The sequence below is a fragment of the Choloepus didactylus genome, chromosome 2, assembly GCF_015220235.1.
Source record: "Choloepus didactylus isolate mChoDid1 chromosome 2, mChoDid1.pri, whole genome shotgun sequence".
Lineage (NCBI taxonomy): Eukaryota > Metazoa > Chordata > Mammalia > Pilosa > Megalonychidae > Choloepus > Choloepus didactylus.
The window spans coordinates 103,786,342-103,808,043 of NC_051308.1; the positions used below are offsets into that span (position 1 = coordinate 103,786,342).

Consider the following 21,702-nt stretch of genomic DNA (forward strand, 5'->3'; position numbering starts at 1 on the left):
CAAACAAACCCAAATTAAGAGATTCTCTACAAAACAACTAGCCCATATTCTTCAAAAAAAATCAATATCATAAAAGACAACTAAAGACTAAGAAACAGTTCCAGATTAAAGGACACTAAAGATACATGGCAACTAAATACAATGTGTGATCCTGGACAGGAGAAAGGAGATTGCATTTCTATAAAGCATATTATTCAGGAAAAAAGAAAATCTAAAGATGATAATGGATAATAACAGTACATCAATGTTAAATATCCTGAATTTGGTAACTGTACAGTGTTAGGTAAGACAATGTCCTTGTTCTTAGGAGAAATATTTAGAGGTAAAGGGTCATGATAACTGCAACTTACTCTCAAAGTACTGAGCAGAAATATTAACAATAAATAATTCTATATTAGGCTGAATCATACTAAATTGTCGATATTTGACCAGTTTTGACCTACAAATATAAGAATTTCAAATGGTCCAACTTAAAATATATAGTGATAAAGTACTGATGCATCTAGGTCAAAATTATACAGAACTTCTTAGTACTATTCTTCCAACTTTTCTAAGAGTATAAGATATTTCCAAAATAAAAAGTTAAAAAAAAAAAAGAACTACTGATACAGACACAATTGTTGAAGTCAACAAACTAGGAATGAATATAAAAGGAAGAAATATATTCAACAACTAAGTCCTGAAAGCTGCCCCAAATTAAAGGATATGAGACAAAAAAAATTATTCAAAGATGACAAAATACAACGGAAAGAAGAGAATGGGATATCAAGGAAGGAATCAAAAAGCTGGAGCAAATCAATGAAGTTAAATATAGCAAGAAAGCTGAAAGTGAGGAAAATAAAGAAAAAACCTCCTTCCATTCCTAGGGAAAAAAAAATAGTGACCACAATCACTGAATTTTCAACCGTCAACAACCGTCCACTTTCATATAAATACATATACATATATATACATATACATATATATATATATATATATATATATATATATACCCCAAATCTAAGCTAACAACCTACTGATTTTCTCTGAGGAAAAGAAAAGTAATAATCTCCACAGACTTAGAAACTTACTTTCTGACATAGAACTGAGGACTAAGGTGAGCACGGAGGCAATGACGGCCAACATGTCTGCAAGATAAAAAAATCAAGTATCAATACACATTTAGAGACCAACTTCAGTATACCAACTTCTCTATTTTTGTACAGTATTATACTTTGGGGTGCAAGGATAGATTTAAAAGAAGAAAACAATGGCAATATCAATGCCCTTGAGATTATTTTGAGAATAATCAGAAGCATTATCTACACATATAAAATAAAATTTAATTTAACACAAATAATATAAGGTAAAATAATAATCAGAGTTGGTAGTATTCAACAGAGAAATGTAGAAAAAGATTTTTTTAAGCTCAGTCTTAAAGGAGGTAATGATTAACAGGAATGGGTAAAAAGAAAAAGATCATTGGCAAGAGCAAGCTAGTCTAGCAGAAGAAGAGACCTGCTGCAAATAGATGAATTAAAAGGTTGAAGAACTGGGAGTTGTGGAAGGAGGGTCCTGATTATCAAGCTAAGTTATTTCAGGAACTACCAACAAGTTCCAGGCAACCTGGATGAACTTCACGAGTCAAAAAGTCCCTCATATAATAGTGCAAAAGATATTCATTTGAAGATACAGATATTTTCTACTAAAATTTTGCTATTTTTGAAATGTATACATCAGTACTAGAACTGCTTTTCAGGCCAAAAACTGAGAGATGCTCAGGGATTTCAAACTGTTATTATGAAAATATACAGGACCACTACACCTCTTCACTCACAATATATCAAATCTTCCCAAAAGCATTTAAGGTTATCAGAGTGAAGCTCTAGGACTAAAAATAAAAATTATATATATTCTACAAAAGTTAACCATGCACATACATTGTGCAAGGCTCTATGGGGATGTAAGATTTCCTTAGGATCCAATGATCTTCTAAAACAGCCTGTGATGTCCCTAAGATTAATATTAGATGCCCAAACAGTTCAAGAACCTTATGCTTAACACTAGTACATTAGAAGGACCCACTGTTTGAAGGAAAAAATCCAATCAACACTTCCTTCTTCAGTTCTTCACTCTTTCCAGTTCTGGAGGCAAGTGGTAAATACAGACATTGTGTGCCCAACCAGAAAGAAGTGGGAACAAATCTCTTTAAATCAATTGAAGTAATTGTGGCTCTGAAGTTGCAGGGCACACATTCCTCACACCAGGCTGAGTCCAGTAACTCAGCTATCCAGCAAGTGTTTGCAGATGTGGGTTGGAATCTATGGCTCGTTCTGTCTACTGCTATTGTTTCCCAGACAAATACCAATGTAAACTTTGTACAAGGCCCTTTCAGAAACTAGCTGCACAAACTCCATAACCTTATTCAAAACTCGACAAAAGCAGATCTCTATCTTTGCCTTTCATGTGGACACCGATGTCTCTCTTTTCCCACCTGGGAATGGTGCTTCAGGTGTTAGAGCTAAAAAGTAATTTTTTGTTTCATTTTTAATTAACAAATCAGAAATTGTAATTTCTAGTTACTATTGTCCCCTTCCAAATACCTCAACAAGTTATATGTGCTCAAAATATTTTTGAAACTCCTCTCTGGATTGGGGGAGCAACAGTAATATAGAAGAACACTGGACAAAGTAAAAAAAGGCAGACTGGAGTTTAGTTTCCCAGCTGCTGAAACAAATATTATACAATTGGGTTGGCTTAACAATGAAAATTTATTGGCTCAGTTTCAGAGGCTAGAAGACTTGCTTTCTTTCTCCTGGGGTTGGTTCCTTCTGGCTGGCTGGCAACTTTGGGGTTCCTTGGCTTTTCCATCACATGGCAATGCCCATGGTGGCATCTTCCCCTTTCTCTTCCAGGTTCCACTAACTTCCAGCTTCTGGGCACTCCCCGTGGCTTCTCCTTCCATGTCCAATTTCTTTTGCTTATCAGGACTTCAGCCATATTGGGTTAAGGTCCACCCTCATTCAGTCTGGACACACCAAAACTAAAACATCTTCGAAGGTCTATTTACAAAAGGGTTCATACTCACGGGACCAGGGGTTAAGACATGAACGTGCCTTTTGAGGGGGACATGATTCAATCTCCAACAGTCCGCTCTCAGGACCCCAAAAAGACCATGCAAAAATACTTTCTTTCATCCTCAACATCCCCAAAGCCTTAAGTCATTTCAGTAAAAATGCTAAGTACAAAATCTCATCAAAGTCAGTTATGGGCTTTGTTTTAGTTTCCTAGGCTGTTCCAACAAGTACCATGAAATGGTTTAGATTAAACAATGGGAATTTATTCGCTCAGTCTTGAGGCTGGAAAAATGTCCAAACTAAGGCATCATCAAGGTGATGCTTCCTTCATGAACACCAGCTGCCAGTGATCCTTGGCTCCTCTGTCACATGGGGGCATTTGCTGGTTTCTCCCTTCTCTTTTGGGTTTTGTTGATTTCAGCTTATTGCTTCTGTGGCTTTCTGTGTATCTGAATTGCATTCTCAGTAACATAGGATTAAGACCCATCCTGATTGAGGCGGTATACACCTTAATTAAAGTAACCCCAACAAAAAGTCCTACTTTCAGTGGATTTATACCCACAGGAATGGATTAGATTTAAGAGTATGTTTTCTGGGGTATACACAGCTTCAAACCACCAAAGGCTCGGTCTGTCCTGGGGTAAAATTCCTCTGTCTAATGGACCTGTGAAACCCAGAAAATAAGTTACAGTGGTGATACAGGCGTAGAATAAACATTCCCATTCCAGAAGGAAGAAATTAGAAGGAAAACAGGGGCCATGGATCCCAAACAAGTCCAAAACCCAGTAGGAAAACTCCTTTAGATCCCAAAAACTGAGAGCTATCTGTGGCTTGATTCTGTCCTTCTGGGCCTGATGGAGCAGCAGCCCCACCATTTCCAGACACTTGTGCAAAAGCCATGCTCTCCCTAACCCTGGGATGCAGGTCCCACCCTCTCCAAGCAGTGGAATGGCAACCAGGCTCTCTGAGAACACCAGGACACAAGTGCCACCATCTCATGCACTGGGGTGGGAACTTTCCCTGAGCAACAGGGCATAACGCTCACCTCCTCCAAGCACCTGGCAGATGGCCTGCCCCCTCCAAGCACAGGGGTGGACCTGCCCTTTCCACACATGTGGGCAGGCCCACTCTCTTGGCCTGAAATTTTTTTCGGTCCAGATCTTTGTCTGCCCTTGAAGTCATTGTTCCTTCAATTTGTCCTTCCCAATTCAGGCTGGCAGTGGTTCTGCTCATACAAATTTTGCAAAACTCTTGTTGGCTTTGTGCACAGTTCCAGGCAGTTCAAGCCATCAGACAATAGAATATTACTAAGATCCTTCCTGAATAACTGCATTTCTAATCTTGACTTCCACTGAAACGGCTGGCTGTATCCATGTTCAGCCACACCCTCTTTAGCAAAGGGTTCTTCATTTAAACCCTCACATGGCTCCCTGTTCTTTGGGGATTCACTTCCTGGGAGCTCAGAAAGATACCCTGATAGAGCCACTTCTGGCTGTAGTCTCAGAGCACACATTTGGATAGGCTGAGAATTTTCAAAGTCATCAACTGCTAAGCATTTTTGCTTAGGAGTTTAATTCTTAGCTTATCTCTTTCCTCTTGCATTTTACTATAAGCTGCAAGAAGAAGCCAGGTTACATCTTCCACACTTAGCTTGGACATCTCCTCAGCTAAAAATCAAAGTTCACTGATTACAAGTTTTGCCTTCCATTCAACATTAGTATGCAATTTTGCAAGTTCTCTGCCACTTTATAACAACGTTCACCTTTCTTCCCATTTCCAATAATACATTCATCATTTCCTTCTAAAATCTCACCAGAGATACCCATTTTGGTTTGGTAAAGCTGCAAGAATGCAATATACCAGAAAGGGTTAGCTTTTACAAAGGTGATTTATTAACTTACAATTTACAGTTCTTAGGCTGTCAACAGGATAATACTGGACTCTGAAGACAGGCTGCCGGCATCTGGGACACCTCGGTCAGATAGCAAACGCACATGGCAACGTCTGCTGGTCCTTCTCTCCCAGGTTTCGTTGTTTTCAGCTTCCGGCTTCAGTGACTTCCTCTGTTTTCTGTGGTCCTCTCTTAGCTTCTCTGGGGCTTTTCTATATGAGCTTCTCTGGGTACTTTCCTGAATTTCATCTCTCTCAGCTTCTTATAAAGGACTCCAGCAAGAGGATCAAGACCCACCCTGAATGAGGCAGGTCACATCTCAATTCAAATAACCTAATCGAAAGGTTCCACCTTCAATAGGTCTGCACCCACAGGAATGGGTTAAAAGAACATGGCCTTTTCTGGGATACATAACAGCTTCAAACTTCCACAGTACCTTTAATGTCCATAATTCTAGCAAGTCTCTTCAGAGCAATCTGGGCATTTTCTATCAAGCACCCCACAATTCTTCCAGCCTCTGCCCATTACCCAGTTCCAAAGCTGTTTCCAGGTATTTGTTACACTCTCTGGTACCAAAAACTGTTTTCATTTCCTAGCTGCTAAAACAAATACCATACAATGGGTTGGATTAACAATAAGAATTTATTGGCTCACAGTTTCAGAAGTTAGAAGGCTTGCTTCCTCCTGGGGTTGGTATCTTCTGGCTGGCTGGCAATCTTTGGGGTTCCTCAGCTTTTCTGTCACATGGCAATGTCCAGGGTAGCATTTTGTCCTTTTTCTTCCAGGTTCCATTGATTTCCAGCTTCTGGCTGCTCCCCATGGCTTCTCTGTGTCCAATTTCCTTTGCTTATAGTCTTCAGCCATATTGGAAAAGATCTACCCTCATTCAGTTTGGGCACACCAAAATAATAACATCTTCAAAGGACCTATTTGCAAATAGGTTCATACCCACAGGACCAGAGGTTGGGACTGAACATGCCTTTTGTAGGGGACATGCTTAAATCCCCAACAGGAGTCTTAGATCTGCCCTTAATAAGTTGTGTAATTTGGGGGCAAATCTCTCAACTTCAGGTTTCATATATAAAATGGGATTGATAATACCTAACTTATTGGTTGCTGGGAGGATTATGAGAAGATGTACAGGAAAGTATTCTCTAAACTGCAAGATGCCACATATATGTAAAATATTAGTATTATTGGTCTCCGCAAGGTCTTTAGAATTTGTATCACATTCTTTTTACAACCCTCATTGGTGATAAAGATATTTATCTGCTGAGAATGGATTTGATTTCTGGAAAAAAAAACAAGTTATTCAAAGCCAAGTCTATGAGATCAAATTAAGAAATGCCATTTTTGATTCCAAAACAAGATGTAACTATAACATAATGAAAGTTTCTCTTATGACCTCCAAACTTGATCTGATATTATCCCAAAAAGAATGTAGTTAGGATAACAACACTAAAACAGATATATAACCTTGAAGAACATGATGAAGATCAATATTTATATACAAAAATTTTGGTTAATGGTTATTACATCCAGCCAACTCCCAAACTGCAATCGAAGTCATCCTTAATTTCTTCTTTTCTCTCACCTCTGATATATATATGCAACACATCACCCAAACCTATCAATACTACCAAGGAAACTTCTCTCTACTCTAATCTGTTGTTATAGTCCATATCCTCTTCATTCCTCAGTAGGAGGACTGTAACAGGAGCTCCTGAACTGATCTCCATATCACCAACCCCTATCATTACCACCCGAGCTACCTTACTGAAAATTAAAGCTGATTTTAATCACTCTTCTGCTTTAAATTCGTTAACAGTTCCTCACTACTTATAGTATAAATTCCAAATTTTGGGCAACAAGGCCCTTCTCAACATGGCCCCATCCAACTCTCCGCAAATTCCCCACACCCTCCTCCTGCCAGACTTGTCACACTGAACATTACATTATGCCCAGATACAGCAAGCCCACTTATGACTAACTACATGCCCTTGCTTCTGCTATTCTCCAATTGGAACCCCTCCTCTCAGCATGATAAACCCATCCTTCAAAACCAAACAACTCCATTCACCATTTTCTTAGCCTTCCTCATTTTACTTGTTATGCTTCCACACCATTTGTTATCGCTATATCAATATTTATTATGGTGCTTAATAATTAATCTATTTACCTCCCCTATTAGACTTTGAGCTCCTCAAGGATAAGACTGAGATATTTTGTATCCATAGCACCTTTAATGTCTGACACATAGAAGAGGCTCAAAACATGAATTCAGAGTGAAACTTTATTTTTTAAAGGTGTGTCACATACAGTACTTAACATGACGGGCACCATCCAGATGGCCAATGACTCACTGACTTTGTAGTTAAGCAACACAAACATTACTATATAATTATTATATAGAAGTCTAGCTATTCTGAGTTTAGTTCTCTACCTCCTTCTTGGCTTTGGCCAATCATTCCTTGACTGAATGCCAATGGAGTTTATGTTACTTGAGGCTGTAACAACCATGACTGGTTGGTCTATAAACTGCTTAGGAAGTAAATAATATATAGAGCACTATTCAAAAGCCATGATCTGTAGTACTCTGCCAACTAGTAATTCTTAATTAGCCAAGCATTAAAAATGTTAACCACATTATATATTTGAATGTGGTTAAAGGGGGAAATTTTAGGTTGTATATATGGTATTAGAATAAAAGTTAAAAAAAAAACAAAAAACAACCCACCTCCATGGAACAGGGCAAAACATACAGTGAACCCTTAGTTAACCATGGACTATAGTTAACAGTACAAATATAAAAAGGTGCCTTCATCAATTTTAACAAATATACCACACCAATGCAAGGTATTAATAATGGGGTGGTACAAGGTATTAATAATAGGGTGGTATTGGGAGCTCTGTATTTTATGCATGATATTTCTGTAAACATACTTCTCTAATAAATAAAAAATGCCAGAAAAAAAAAAATAGGATAATATATGGCAATACATATTCTATGCATGATTGTTCTGTGAACCCACATCTTTAATTAAAAAAAAAAAGTTAACTGCCATTTTTCTTAAGCAGGCCCAATAATTAGTTTTCAATTTACAAAGAAGGAAAATACAGTCATAGAATCAATGACCTTGACTTATCCAAAATAAATGGAATTAGTGACACTAATTCCCTATTTCTCCTCCTAAAAAAGCCCTTGTGAAAAATGGAGCAACGTACCCTTCCATAAGAGCGTCAGATTCCATTACCACTAATGGAAAGGAAATCTATTTCTTGGCATTAAATCCTAATGGTGACTGCACTACACAAATCAAAATAATTCTGCCTGGACATACTTAATGAATATGATGACCCTTGGCTTCTAAACACTAAACCTGAAAACCCTAAAATGAACTGTTTGTAACTAACAATATTAATTCCAGCAATGATCCCTGACATCTACCAAAATATGACATATCAAAGAATTAAAAAAAATTCAATTACAATCAAACTACCTGGAATAAAGGAGGCAGCTCTGGCAAGACTGTCCCTGGCATACCTTAGAAAACAAGACATGAAAATGAGAGGAAAAGAGAAAATGAAGGGTTATATATAACCCATTCCTGGCCTCAACTCAGAGAGGAATCATTTTGTCACAAAGCAAAAATAAACAAAGTCCCTCTATTTTTAACCTGGGTGACTGAAGTGGGAAAAGAAATGAGAAGGCATTTGGGGAAATCAGGAATTGAGATCTCAACAGCATTAAAGCTAACTTTCCACAATAAATAGTTTCTAAAATTAGGGCTGGCACAGAATGTGGTTAAAGGGCAAATTTTTAGGTTGTATATATGTTACTAAAATAAAAATTAACAACAACAACAACAAATTAGGGTTGGTACAAAACTATGCTGGGATTTGTATCAGGAGACTCTAAAGTTGCTATGGCTAAGAAAATCTGAGTAGAAAATGAGGCCTGGCAGTGGACATTTCAGAATGGAAAAAATCCTAGTTTATTTATCCCGACAGTGATTTGACGTTGTAGAGAAAAACTGGGACACCCCACCCCACCCCCACCCCCGTAAAAAGATACTAAAAATGAATTCCCTAGGCTAGAGCAACCGCTCCGGGCGCTATTACTAATCGCCAGCCCGGTAGGCGTCCAGGCATCCAGGCGTCCCGCACTCCCTGTCCGTTAGGAACCCAGACAAGGCCCACGCACTGCCAGTAACAGTTATCGCTTGCAAGAATTAGAAGCAAAAGCAAAGTACGCCAAGATCTCCCTCCTGGAGACCCATTTCTAAATAAGGTCTTGGAACTGCAGAATCCACGGTCTGCTGACCTCGAAGTAGAGCTATTTACTCTCTCGGGACTCTGTTCTGCGTGAGGCCCCGAAGGCAATTTGGGTAAGAAACAGAAGAGCTGGGGAAAATAGGAGGGGCGAAAAGCCACGCCACCCCTCTGCACGGAGGGAGAGAGAATTGCCAGTGACCCCAAAACCCTATGGAGCGCGCCCCGGCAGCTGGGGAGGGGGGAGTCCCTAGGATTCCAGGGCGCGTGGGCCTCCACACCCTCGGGTATTTTCTCTGGCCAGTCACAGGGTAAACCGCTGCCAGCAAGACGTGAGGGGCCATTTCAGGTCTCCCGAGGGCCGCGGGCACCGACTCCCAGTCCCACACCAAAGTCACCTCAACAGCAGAGCAGCCATCTTCAGTGCCAGATTGGACGGAAGTGACGCCAGGCGGCCCCGCGACCCGAAGGCGGAGGAGGAGAGAAGGGGGCGGTGCTCCTGTCACGTGACAACGCGGGACTCTCTAAAAACGTCTGATGCTCTCGGTCGCTGGAGGTTTTCCGGCTTAATTCTGCTCAGAGGGTTTATCAGTGTTCTCTGATTTTTTTGGGCTCCACCCCCGCCTCTTTCTGCCGACTGTAACTGGAATTTATAAGGATTTGGGCCACTGAATCAAAAGCTTCGATCTACGTTTTACCTGCATAGGCATTCAAGTTGTATCGCACTACCGAACACTAGATTTGCCCAAATTATTCTCCGAGGACTTTTCAGTCTGTTTTTTCTCCCCTTTGCCCCTGGGTTGGCCTGAAAACGTCCTGGTAGGCCAACTGAGACACCCAAGGGAAAAGATCCTTTGGGCTTTCTTCCGGTTCTTGTAGCTCACCCATACAAAGATACACAAGCTGAGACCCAAGTTGAAGGTTGTGAGGAAGGGCCACCGGGGAAGAGAACCGCACAAAGCACCATTCCCAAGGACAGAGAGCCTCTTCCAACCACCTCGAGTAGCTTTATGCTACTAGATGCCCACTAGCCAAAGATAAAGCTCCCTTGTTCCTTGTTTCAGTAATGTGTGGGTGACACCCACAGACAGAAGAACCCTGGGGGGTGGGGTGGGGGGTTATATACATATAATTCATACATATAGAGATACACATTCATAAACACAAGTAAACAGTTTTGGGAAACTCAAGGACTGGAATTGGTTGCAGGGCACTTACTACTTAAAGGAGAAAAAACAAGTGAGAAGTGAACAAAACGGAGAGCAAAATTTCTTGAGCCTTTCTTTGGGTGGGGGAGGGATGTGGAGGAGTGAAAGTAATAGCCCAGAGCAACTCCTATTCTGCATAAAATATACTCAGTTATAGTAATATTTTGCACTCCTGCACTTTTCCTTTCAGGATTTAAACAGCACAAATTCATTTATTACTGCATTGGATAAATCATACTATTTTGCATTTCCATAATGCTTGACAAAGAAAACTTTAGGATTAGTACAGACTTTGGAGGCTCTCCAACGCAATTTTCTTCCAATGCAAGGACCTCCTCTGCAATATCCTTGACATGATCTTCTAGCCTCTGCTCCAACACATTCAATGATGATTACCTCACTACCCACCCCCCAAAAAAAAAAACAAGCTTCATTTAGTGAACAGCTTAATCATTAGGAAGTTGTTGTATTAAAATACAGTTTTCTGTTATTGAACTTCCAGTCATTGATCCTAGTTTGGCCCTCTGGAGCGTCACATTAACAAATCCAATGAATGCCTCTTTCACTTAGCTCTTTAAATAATTTCATTTAACAAATATGTATTGACTTTGTGGCAGAGTCTTTGAAAAGTGCTGAAGGGCATACAGAGATACAGACATATATATTGTCCTCAAATAACTTCTAGCCTCCTCAGGATCAATACAAAAAGAAAGAAAATACTACAAAGAAAGTAGCACTCCCATGAAAAGGATATAGATAAAAGGGGTACGACTGGGGGTGAGAGGAGGAATGCTAAGGCCTCAAATATTGAGCACAACATCCTGTAAATGTTTGCTGATGGTGAAGATTTTGCTTGTGGAGTTTCTGACCAAGTCCCACATTCAGAGTCCACAACTGCAATCCAATACTAATCAACAAATACTTCACTGAATCCACCAAGACTGTGGTCTGAGGAGATGCCAAGAGACTGTGGCTTCAGGGATGAGCCTGTAGTGGTTCAGCAACAGCAGCAACCTCCCCCTTCAAATGAACCTTCAGCCCGTAATTATGGGAATAAATCATATTAAAATTCAAACTGAAAATAAAGTCAAGGTATAAACACCAGTGCTTATATTAAAAGTAAGCAGGGTCCTAGGAAAAAAAAACAAGGCCTGAAGTGAGAGAAAGGAAGGAGAATGTAGAAGGAGAAACAGTTTCTGGTGGGTGGATGAGAGGGTCTGGGAAAAGTAAAATCATTTCAGATGAAGAAAAGAGGAGGCAACGATCAGGAGAGTTCTAGCCTGAAAGACTTTTTGGTCAGATTTGTCTTAAAACTCAGCTCTGGCCATATAAACATCCCTACTCATATTCCCACTTCAAAACCTTCAGGAGATTCTTATGGTATACCAAATTAAATCCACCCTCCTTAGCCTATTATTTCAGGCTCTTCACAAACTGGCTCCAATGTTCCCATTCAGACTTGTTTCCTACTATGTCCCTTCAAGTTCCCCCAAATCAAGTTAAAGTGGATGGTACAAGATCTGCCCTGAATATGCCCAATACTCCATAAATCTAAACACACACACACACACACACACACACACACACACAGACCACTCCACACGTACCTCTTCACCTCTTCCTCTTTGTTTTTGCTGCTCTATATGCCTGGATTCGCTCCCTTTAAAAATGGCTTTTCAAAATGACACACATCCTTCAAGATTGGTCCATATCTAATTTTGCCTCCTATAAATGAGTACTCCTTCCTCTGAACTTCATTTATTAAATGAACTTTCTTTTTGTTTTTAATCTCTTTTATATAACTCAATCTTCCTGATTTTGCAGCTGTGTGCCCTCCTTTGTACTGCAGCACTTTGTTCATTGCTCTACTATAGAAAATATGGTTTGTTATACTTGGTTGTTGGGTTTGTCCTCTGATCCTCCCTTCTCCACCTCCCCAAACTAGATTTTTAACTCCTTGAGGGAGAGACTTAATTTTATGCCTCTGTTACACCCATCCCCTTACCTTACTTAAAGCTGGCACTCAATAAAATTTTGTTAGCTTGCTCTAAATTGAAATGTTCTCAAACTGCAGCATGAGGCATTGAAGAACTCTGTGACAAAGAGGGAGAGGTCAAGGGCTTCTTCCTTGGAAATTTTCCTGTGGAAAAAAGCCTCTATCTGTAAAGAATCACTCAGGATGCAGGGAGATGAAAAAAAAAAATGACTCCCAAAGGACTTGGTCATATCAAGAAGCCTATAACACAGCCCCTGGTAGTCAGGACATCAAGGGATATCCCATTTTCAGAGTTTCCTAGGGAAGCATGCCTCTAACCCCTAGAGTTCTGGGGAAGCAGTTCTTTCTCTCGGTCAAGCAGACTAATCCCTTTTTCATGATCTTAGGATTTAGGTTCTGCCTATCTATCCTTCAGAGAAGTGTGCCTGTGTCCCTTTTTCTGTCCCTTTCCCTTACCACTCCCACCCCCCAACATTCCAGCCTAGGGCAGGGGGAGGCCAATGGACACAAAGCCCTCTGTGTATGGGGTGGTATGTGCCTCCCCACCCCTCCACCCAGAGGACACAATGACCCTTCTGCTCCCTGAAATCTGCTCCCTTCCCCACCACCTCTCAATTGCACATGCCAGGCTGCAATTGGCTACTGGCTCAGGACAGCCCCCTCATGCTGGGGCCTTGGGGGATTTTAAGAAGGTTCCAGGAGCCCCCGCTCAGTTCCTTTTCCCCCACTCTCCCAACCCTGCAGACGCTCCGGGCCCTAGCCCCTGCCCCAGCTATGGCTCCTGGGGCTCCCTCGTCCAGCCCCAGCCCTATCGTGGCTGTACTGCTCTTCTCCTCTTTGGGTAAGTGGAGCTACCCTAGTCTGGGAATCCTGGGACTCAGGTTGTCTCTCAGCAAACTTCCAATTGCAAGGTCTTTATCTGCATTCCCCCACCCCACCCCCGCCACTACAATCAAAGAAAGAGCCAGCAAGAGCAAGAAGGTGATATTATATTCAGAGGGAGGAAAAAAGTATAGTTTGGAGGGAGGCAGTAAAGATATACTGTGAAGGGAGATGGTAAAAGAGAGTGATTATGGAGAGTTTCCCTGAGGTGGGCATGACTGGACCCAAGTTGGAAACCAGTAACAGGCCCACAGGGCCATGCTGAAAGCCTGGTAGGAAGAAGGGTTAGCACATGGAAGGAGGAGGACCAGGCATCTGGGTTTTGATCCCCACTCATCCTCTAGCAGTGCAGGAGGTACTTAACCTTAGTTTCCCTAGAAAACAAAAGGCAGGGAGTGTGATCTAAGGGAGGGAGCCCAAGGCTTGTAGTCCCATCTCCTCAGATCCTATGTCTCTCGGCACCTCGGTTTCTCTCTGTGGCTCCATTGTCTATTATATGGGTGCATGGAGAAGAAGGGAGATTCTAGGATCTTGCTTTCTAAAGCTGCCCTCATTCATAAATTGACCAGCCTCTTCCTTGTCCCCTGGCAGATGTTGGGTGAGCAAGAGAAGGTCAAAGCAGGGTTATTTGGATGGATTCTTCCCTTCTCTGAACTGCCCTGAAGCCTAGCACAATGGGAGAGCAGTAGGCAAGCTGGGAGGACAGGAGTTGGGTGTGGGTCAGAATGTCCAAGGTTCTTTGCTGTCAGCTTCTTGAATCCTAAACCTGGAACCTGGACTCTTCCAGGCTGTATTGGACTATTCTGGGGGACACTGAGAAAATGTTAAGGATAGGAAGTTGGAGAAGAAGGAAGTTGGAGAACATTGGAAAATGTTAAGGATAGAAGTGAAGGAAGTAGAGGGAAGCTCTGAGTACCAGAGAAGAGAGAGCTCTGTCCTAGCACCTATCCCATTCAGAACCACTGAGCAGAACTGAGAAGGGCAATAGTTGATATTATAACAGGAATGATTGAAGTTATATTTCATGAATAACCTCCCTTGGTATATGTGAGATTCCCAGGAAGGCTCTAAGGCTGAGAGCATGATGTTGCATACTGAGGTGGGAGATTCAGGATCATGAGGGGAGGTGGCATGAGCCCCCAACACTAGTCATACAATGGGGCTGTACTCGATTGGTTGCCTCTTTCCCCTCCTGTAGAACAAAAGGGTCCACAGTCACCACCACCACTACCCCCGGGGCCAGCCCACACACATAATCTCCCTGGAATGGCCTTCCATGCGTGGGTAGGTTTCAGGAGTGGCACTAGGCCAGTTGGCCAAGAGGAGGGTGAGAAGGATAGAACCACAGAGCATTCACATGCAGAGTCATCTGAGTTCTGGGCCCGGAGCCTGCTCTGTACCACAGCTTCCCTGAACAGGATGTGAGGGCCTTCCCTCCCTAACCCCCAGCCAAGAGCAGACTGTATGGCAACTGGGAATTCAACAGTGAGGGAGAGTTGGGTCAGCTTTCTCTATTATTTTGCTGTATGAAATTTGAGTTTACCATACTGTGAAATGATAGGGAGTTGTTAAAAAGAAGACTAATCTGTATGGATCAATGTGGGAAGCTCCCCAAGGCACATAGGAAAAAGAAAGAGTATAAATGTAAGTTGTCAGAAAGAAAAAAAATTCTCAACAGAACAAAACTATTTCTTAGAGGTACATGTATGTTTTGAATGTATGTTGAGTTTAAAGCAGAAGAAAAAGATACACACCAAACTTTCAATCGTGGTTTTATCTGGGAGAGGTCTACAAGAAGAGAATTGGTTGGAGGTGCCAAGGGAGACTTTAGCTTTATCTCTATTGTTTGAATTGTCTATAAGAATAATGCAATATGTACTACCTGAATAATTTATAATAAATTATTATTTAAAAATTTAAAGTCTATATCTAAGGGAAAGAGAGACTTGGAGACAGAATCCAACCTCTGGAAGTCCTCAAGAGAATTCTGTTATTGCTGACTTCATTTCCTTTACAGAACACGCTGAGCACCTTCAACTGACATAGGATTTATGCTCATCTATTCAGTTAGTCTGGGATGAGGATTTGGGTCTCAGAATTGGTCACTTCTGTCCCAGTCCTTGCAATCACCTCTGTCCTGTGACTCAGCCCTTGACTCCCTGTTAAGCTCTCTTCCTCTAGATCTCTTGTTGGGCCCAGAGTGTATCTGATCCCCAATGTGTGCTTGCAGTGCTGTCTCCTGCCCAGGCCATTGTGGTTTACACGGACAGGGAGGTCCATGGTGCTGTGGGCTCACAGGTGACACTACACTGCTCCTTCTGGTCCAGCGAGTGGGTCTCAGATGACATCTCCTTCACCTGGCGCTACCAACCAGAAGGGGGCCGTGATGCCATCTCGGTGAGCACCTGGGGGAAATCTTGGGGGTGGATAACTGGAAAGGAGGCAGAAAAGGATGCTTCAAAGAACAACTGAAAAGATAACTTGGGCTAAGGAATCCCTGATGAGTGATAATCTCGTAACTTTGGCAAGGTAAGTGCAATCTCTGTCACCCTGGCCAGGGCCTATCTATACTATCTCCCCTCCCCCAGCACCACCCTCTCCAGTCCAGGTCCCTCTCCTTGAGGTTGGAGCTAAGCTTTGACAGCCTGACTCTCACATGCTTCCTCTCACATGCTTCTCATTCTTCATAGATCTTCCACTTCGCCAAGGGGCAACCCTACATCGACGAGGTGGGGGCCTTCAAAGAGCGCATCCAGTGGGTAGGGGACCCTCAATGGAAGGATGGCTCCATAGTCATACACAACCTGGATTATAGTGACAATGGCACTTTCACCTGTGATGTCAAAAACCCACCAGACATAGTGGGCAAGACGTCTCAGGTCACACTCTACGTCTTTGAAAAAGGTGTGAGAGGGACAGGGGATGGGGAGGCAGTACAAAGTAGCCCAAGGCTTTGAAAGGTCAGAGCTAAGAGGCTGGGGAAAAGTCAAAAAGCCTGTTCTAGTGGCCTTTAAGCTCTGGGAGGGTGGGTCCAAGGCTTGGCTGGGAGTCCTACGTCTTCAACTGCAGGAAATAGGTGTGGGCCTGGGAACCAAAGAGCTCATTCCCTCATTTCTTTTCTCTTCTCCTCCCAGTGCCAACTAGGTATGGAGTGGTGCTGGGAGCCGTGATCGGGGGTGTCCTGGGGGTGGTACTGTTGCTGCTGCTGCTTTTCTATCTGGTACGGTACTGCTGGTTACGTAGGCAGGCGGCCCTACAGAGAAGACTCAGGTAAGGGGCGGAGCCTGGTTCCCGACTCCCCCAACCCTCCCCTCCCCAATCTGGGCGGAGACTACTCCAGTGGGTGGGAGGGCCAAAGGAAACAGGAAGGTGTGTCTCCTCGGCGAGGGGTTCTGGCGGAACCGAATCCACAGCACCCGTTTTTCCTGCAGTGCCATGGAGAAGGGGAAATTGCACAAGCCTGCAAAGGACTCTAAGCGTGGCCGGCAGGTTAGCGGGACTGGGTGTCCGGATAAACTGGGGAGGAGAACACGGGCAGCAATCGGGCCCCAGTGAGGGGTGGCAGGGGAACAGGCAAGCCCCACCAGATCGGTGACTGATGTGTGGATACCCTCTCCCTGCACCCCCGCCCCCAGACGCCAGTTCTGTATGCCATGTTGGACCACACCAGAAGCACCAAAGCTGCCATTGAGAAGAAGTCCAAGGGGCTGGGGGAGTCTCGCAAGGATAAGAAATAGCGGTTAGCGGGCCGGGCGGGGGGTCGGGAGCCAGGGGCTGAGCCCTCCAAAGGCGCTCGGGTGGTGGTCATCGAGATGGAGCTACGAAAGGATGAGCAGAGCTCGGAGCTCCGGCCTGCTGTCAAGTCCCCCAGCAGAACCAGCCTCAAGAACGCCCTCAAGAACATGATGGGCCTGGACTTGGACAAGTGATCACCCGCCCCCCCGACAGGCCCTGCCAGAGCACGGGGACCTAGGCTCATCTTATCCCCAGTCTAGGTGCTTTGCTCCCTTGCTCCCCAGCCCTGCCCTTCCCTCACCTCCCTTTGAGATGTAAGTTTCGTTCCAAAGTTCATTCCCCACGCACTCATATTCTCCCCCACCTTCACCCCCTGGCTCTCTGGGAGCCCAGGGACAGATCCTACCCCCGACTTCAGCCCCAAGGACTGTGTGTTTGGTGCCTGTCTCTTGGGCACCGAGAAGAAAGGGACCTTGATACCCCTTCCCCCACAACTCCAAGCCACCTGGCATTCTCTTCCCCTGCACCACCCAGCATGTCCCTCTGGCTCTTTCCTGTCCCCGCCTCCCTCCCCTCCATCAGGTAGCTCAGCCCCACACTCCGTCCTCAGAGCTAACACCCAGATCAGACTCTCCTTCAGGGTTTATTTAGGTTGTTGATTATTTTTTATTTTTTAATCCATGCCTTTTTTTTTAAACTTATATCCATGTTCTGCCCCCTCCCCCACCCCATGACTGAGGACCAATGACGTCATGTGGCTTTTGCCGTCCACCACCCCCCATTAAGTCCTCAACAGAAGCCAGCTGTAGCTAAAGGGCCCCTGGTTCTCAATATCAGCTACAGGATTGGTGCCCCCTGACTACTTTGGAGCACAGTTCTGGGACTCAAGATCTTAGGGAAGGAGAGAGAGACAATAGAAAGTCACAGGTCAAGGGGTAGAAGAGAAGTGAGCTAAGCCTTAACAAATGGCTTTAAACAACCAAACAGAAAGCAGGATTTAAAAAAATGGGAAATGGGGGGTAAAGGGAAGAACAGGCTACACTCTCAGCCACAGGGGACTCGTAGGATTTTTTCTACATTCTGTATATTTCTTCCCAAAACCCCAAATGTCCTTAAATGTTTAATAAACACTGACATTTCCAGAAGCTGTTGCCTCCATTTCTTTTTTTTTGTTTGTTTGTTTTTGTTTTTTTTATTTATTTATTAATTTTTTTTTTTTTACAAAACAAATCATACTTTTGATTGTTTACAGTACCATTACATAGTTGTACATTCATCACCTAAATCAATCCCTGACACCTTCATTAGCACACACACAAAAATAACAAGAATAATAATTAGAGTGAAAAAGAGCAATTAAAGTAAAAAAGAACACTGGGTACCTTTGTCTGTTTGTTTCCTTCCCCTATTTTTCTACTCATCCATCCATAAACTAGACAAAGTGGAGTGTGGTCCTTATGGCTTTCCCAATCCCATTGACACCCCTCATAAGCTACATTTTTATACAACTGTCTTCGAGATTCATGGGTTCTGGGTTGTAGTTTGATAGTTTCAGGTATCCACCACCAGCTACCCCAATTCTTTAGAACCTAAAAAGGGTTGTCTAAAGTGTGCGTAAGAGTGCCCACCAGAGTGACCTCTCGGCTCGTTTTGGAATCTCTCTGCCACTGAAGCTTATTTCATTTCCTTTCACATCCCCCTTTTGGTCAAGAAGATGTTCTCCGTCCCACGATGCCAGGTCTACATTCCTCCCCGGGAGTCATATTCCACGTTGCCAGGGAGATTCACTCCCCTGGGTGTCTGATCCCACGTAGGGGGGAGGGCAGTGATTTCACCTTTCAAGTTGGCTTAGCCAGAGAGAGAGGGCCACATCTGAGCAACAAAGAGGCATTCAGGAGGAGACTCTTAGGCACAAATATAGGGAGGCCTAGCCTCTCCTTTGCAGCAACCGTCTTCCCAAGGGTAAAACTTATGGTAGAGGGCTCAACCCATCAAACCACCAGTACCCTATGTCTGTGGTCATGTTAGCAACCATGGAGGTGGGGTAGGCGAATACCCCTGCATTCTCCACAGGCTCCTCAAGGGGGCACTACATCGTTTTTTTTTCCTTGTTTTTCTTTCTTTCTTTTTTTTTTTTTTAACTTTCCCTTCTTTTTTAAATCAACTGTATGAAAAAAAAAGTTAAAAAGAAAACAAACATACAATAAAAGAACATTTCAAAGAGACCATAACAAGGGAGTAAGAAAAAGACAACTAACCTAAGATAACTGCTTAACTTCCAACATGTTCCTACTTTACCCCAAGAAAGTTACATAATATAGCAACCTTTCTGTGAACTTGTTCCTACTATATCCATCAGAAATTAACAGACCATAGTCATTTCTGGGCATCCCCAGAACGTTAAATAGCTTATCTGTTCTTCTTGGAATATTGTTCCCCCTTCCTTACTTGCTCTCTACTGCTAGTTCGGCTACATTCTACATTATAAACCATTTGTTTTACATTTTTCAAAGTTCACATTAGTGGTAGCATATAATATTTCTCTTTTTGTGCCTGGCTTATTTCACTCAGCATTATGTCTTTTTTTTTTTTTTTTTTTTTTTAATTCAGTTTTATTGAAATATATTCACAAACCATACAGTCATCCATGGTATACAATCAACTGTTCACAGTATGATCATATAGTTATGCGTTCATCACCACAATCTATTTCTGAACATTTTCCTTACATCAGAAAGAATCAGAATAAGAATAAAAAATAAAAGTGAAAAGAGAATACCCAAACCATCCCCCCATCCCACCCTATTTGTCATTTAGTTTTTACTCCCATTTTTCTACTGATTTTTTTTCAATTTTTTAACTTTGTTTATCAAAAAATTAAAAACAAACAGGCAAACAACAACCAAAAAAACCCCACAACATTTCAAACAAAGCAAGGGATTAAGGAAAACAAATAACCTAAAATAACTACTTTGCTTCCAACATGTTCCTACCATACCCCAAGAAAATTAACAACCCCTAAGAAAACAAAGGAATAAGAGAAAAAAAAAACCTAAAATAACTCTATTGCTTCCAACATGATCTTACTATATCCAAGAAAGTTTACAAACGATAATCATTCCTGAGCATTCCCATAACATTGAGATTACCCTCCATAGTTTATCTGTTCTTATTAGATTATCATTCCCCCTCCACTAATTGGTATCTCTAGGTCCCCTACATTCTACAGTATAAAACATTGTACATTTTTCACAGAATTCACATTAGTGGTAACATACAATATCTCTCTTTTTGTGCCTGGCTTATTTTGCTCAGCATTATGTCTTTTTTTTTTTTTTTTTTAATCTTCATTTCATTGAGATATATTCATATACCACGCAGTCATACAAAACAAATCGTACTTTCGATTGTTCACAGTACCATTAAATAGTTGTACATTCATCACCCAAATCAATCGCTGACACCTTCATTAGCACACACACAAGAATAACAAGAATAATAATTAGAGTGAAAAAGAGCAATTGAAGTAAAAAAGAACACTGGGTACCTTTGTCTGTTTGTTTCCTTCCCCTATTTTTCTACTCATCCATCCATAAACTAGACAAAGTGGAGTGTGGTCCTTATGGCTTTCCCAATCCCCTTGTCACCCCTCATAAGCTACATTTTTATACAACTGTCTTCGAGATTCATGGGTTCTGGGTTGCAGTTTGATAGTTTCAGGTATCCACCACCAGCTACCCCAATTCTTTAGAACCTAAAAAGGGTTGTCTAAAGTGTGCGTGAGAGTGCCCACCAGAGTGACCTCTCGGCTCCTTTTGGATTCTCTCTGCCACTGAAGCTTATTTCATTTCCTTTCACATCCCCCTTTTGGTCAAGAAGATGTTCTCCGTCCCACGATGCCAGGTCTACATTCCTCCCCGGGAGTCATATTCCACGTTGCCAGGGAGATTCACTCCCCTGGGTGTCTGATCCCACGTAGGGGGGAGGGCAGTGATTTCACCTTTCAAGTTGGCTTAGCTAGAGAGACAGGGCCACATCTGAGCAACAAAGAGGCATTCGGGAGGAGGCTCTTAGGCACAACCATAGGGAGGCCTAGTCTCTCCTTTGCAGCAACCGTCTTCCCAAGGGTAAAACCTGTGGTAGAGAGCTCAACCCATCAAACCACCAGTCCCCTATGTCTGTGGTCATGTTAGCAACCATGGAGGTGGGGTAGGCGAATACCCCTGCATTCTCCACAGGCTCCTCAAGGGGGCACTGCATCTTTTTTTTTTTAACTTGTTTTTTTTTTTTTTTTAATTTTCCCTTCTTTTTTAAATCAACTGTATGAAAAAAAAGTTAAAAAGAAAACAAACATACAATAAAAGAACATTTCAAAGAGACCATAACAAGGGAGTAAGAAAAAGACAACTAACCTAAGATAACTGCTTAACTTCCAACATGTTCCTACTTTACCCCAAGAAAGTTACCTAATATAGCAACATTTCTGTGAACTTGCTCCTACTATATCCATCAGAAATTAACAGACCATAGTCATTCCTGGGCATCTCCAGAACGTTAAAAAGCTTATGTGTTCTTCTTGGAATATTGTTCCCCCTTCCTTAATTGCTCTCTACTGCTAGTTCGCCTACATTCTACATTATAAACCATTTGTTTTACATTTTT

General features: G+C 42.5%; 2 protein-coding genes and 1 pseudogene across 2 annotated transcripts in view; 2 read left to right on the forward strand and 1 right to left on the reverse strand.

The window, feature by feature from the left end:
• Positions 1–9,681, reverse strand: part of SDHC (succinate dehydrogenase complex subunit C) — a 39,952-nt gene extending 30,271 nt beyond the window's left edge. The window contains exons 1-2 of the mRNA XM_037825503.1: positions 9,618–9,681; positions 1,071–1,127 (exon numbers count right to left, since the gene is read on the reverse strand). Coding sequence (XP_037681431.1) covers positions 1,071–1,127; positions 9,618–9,637 — 77 coding nt within the window. The 5' untranslated portion in view covers positions 9,638–9,681. The remainder of the gene's footprint in view (positions 1–1,070; positions 1,128–9,617) is intronic.
• Positions 9,682–13,176: 3,495 nt separating this feature from the next.
• Positions 13,177–18,167, forward strand: MPZ (myelin protein zero). Its single transcript, XM_037813338.1, has 6 exons — positions 13,177–13,264; positions 15,536–15,702; positions 15,996–16,209; positions 16,440–16,575; positions 16,737–16,794; positions 16,941–18,167. Exons 1-6 carry the CDS (start codon positions 13,198–13,200, stop codon positions 17,040–17,042), a joined length of 744 nt encoding a protein of 247 aa, XP_037669266.1. The 5' UTR covers positions 13,177–13,197; the 3' UTR covers positions 17,043–18,167.
• The window catches only part of LOC119512458, a 38,060-nt pseudogene continuing 33,475 nt past the window's right edge, over positions 17,118–21,702 (forward strand).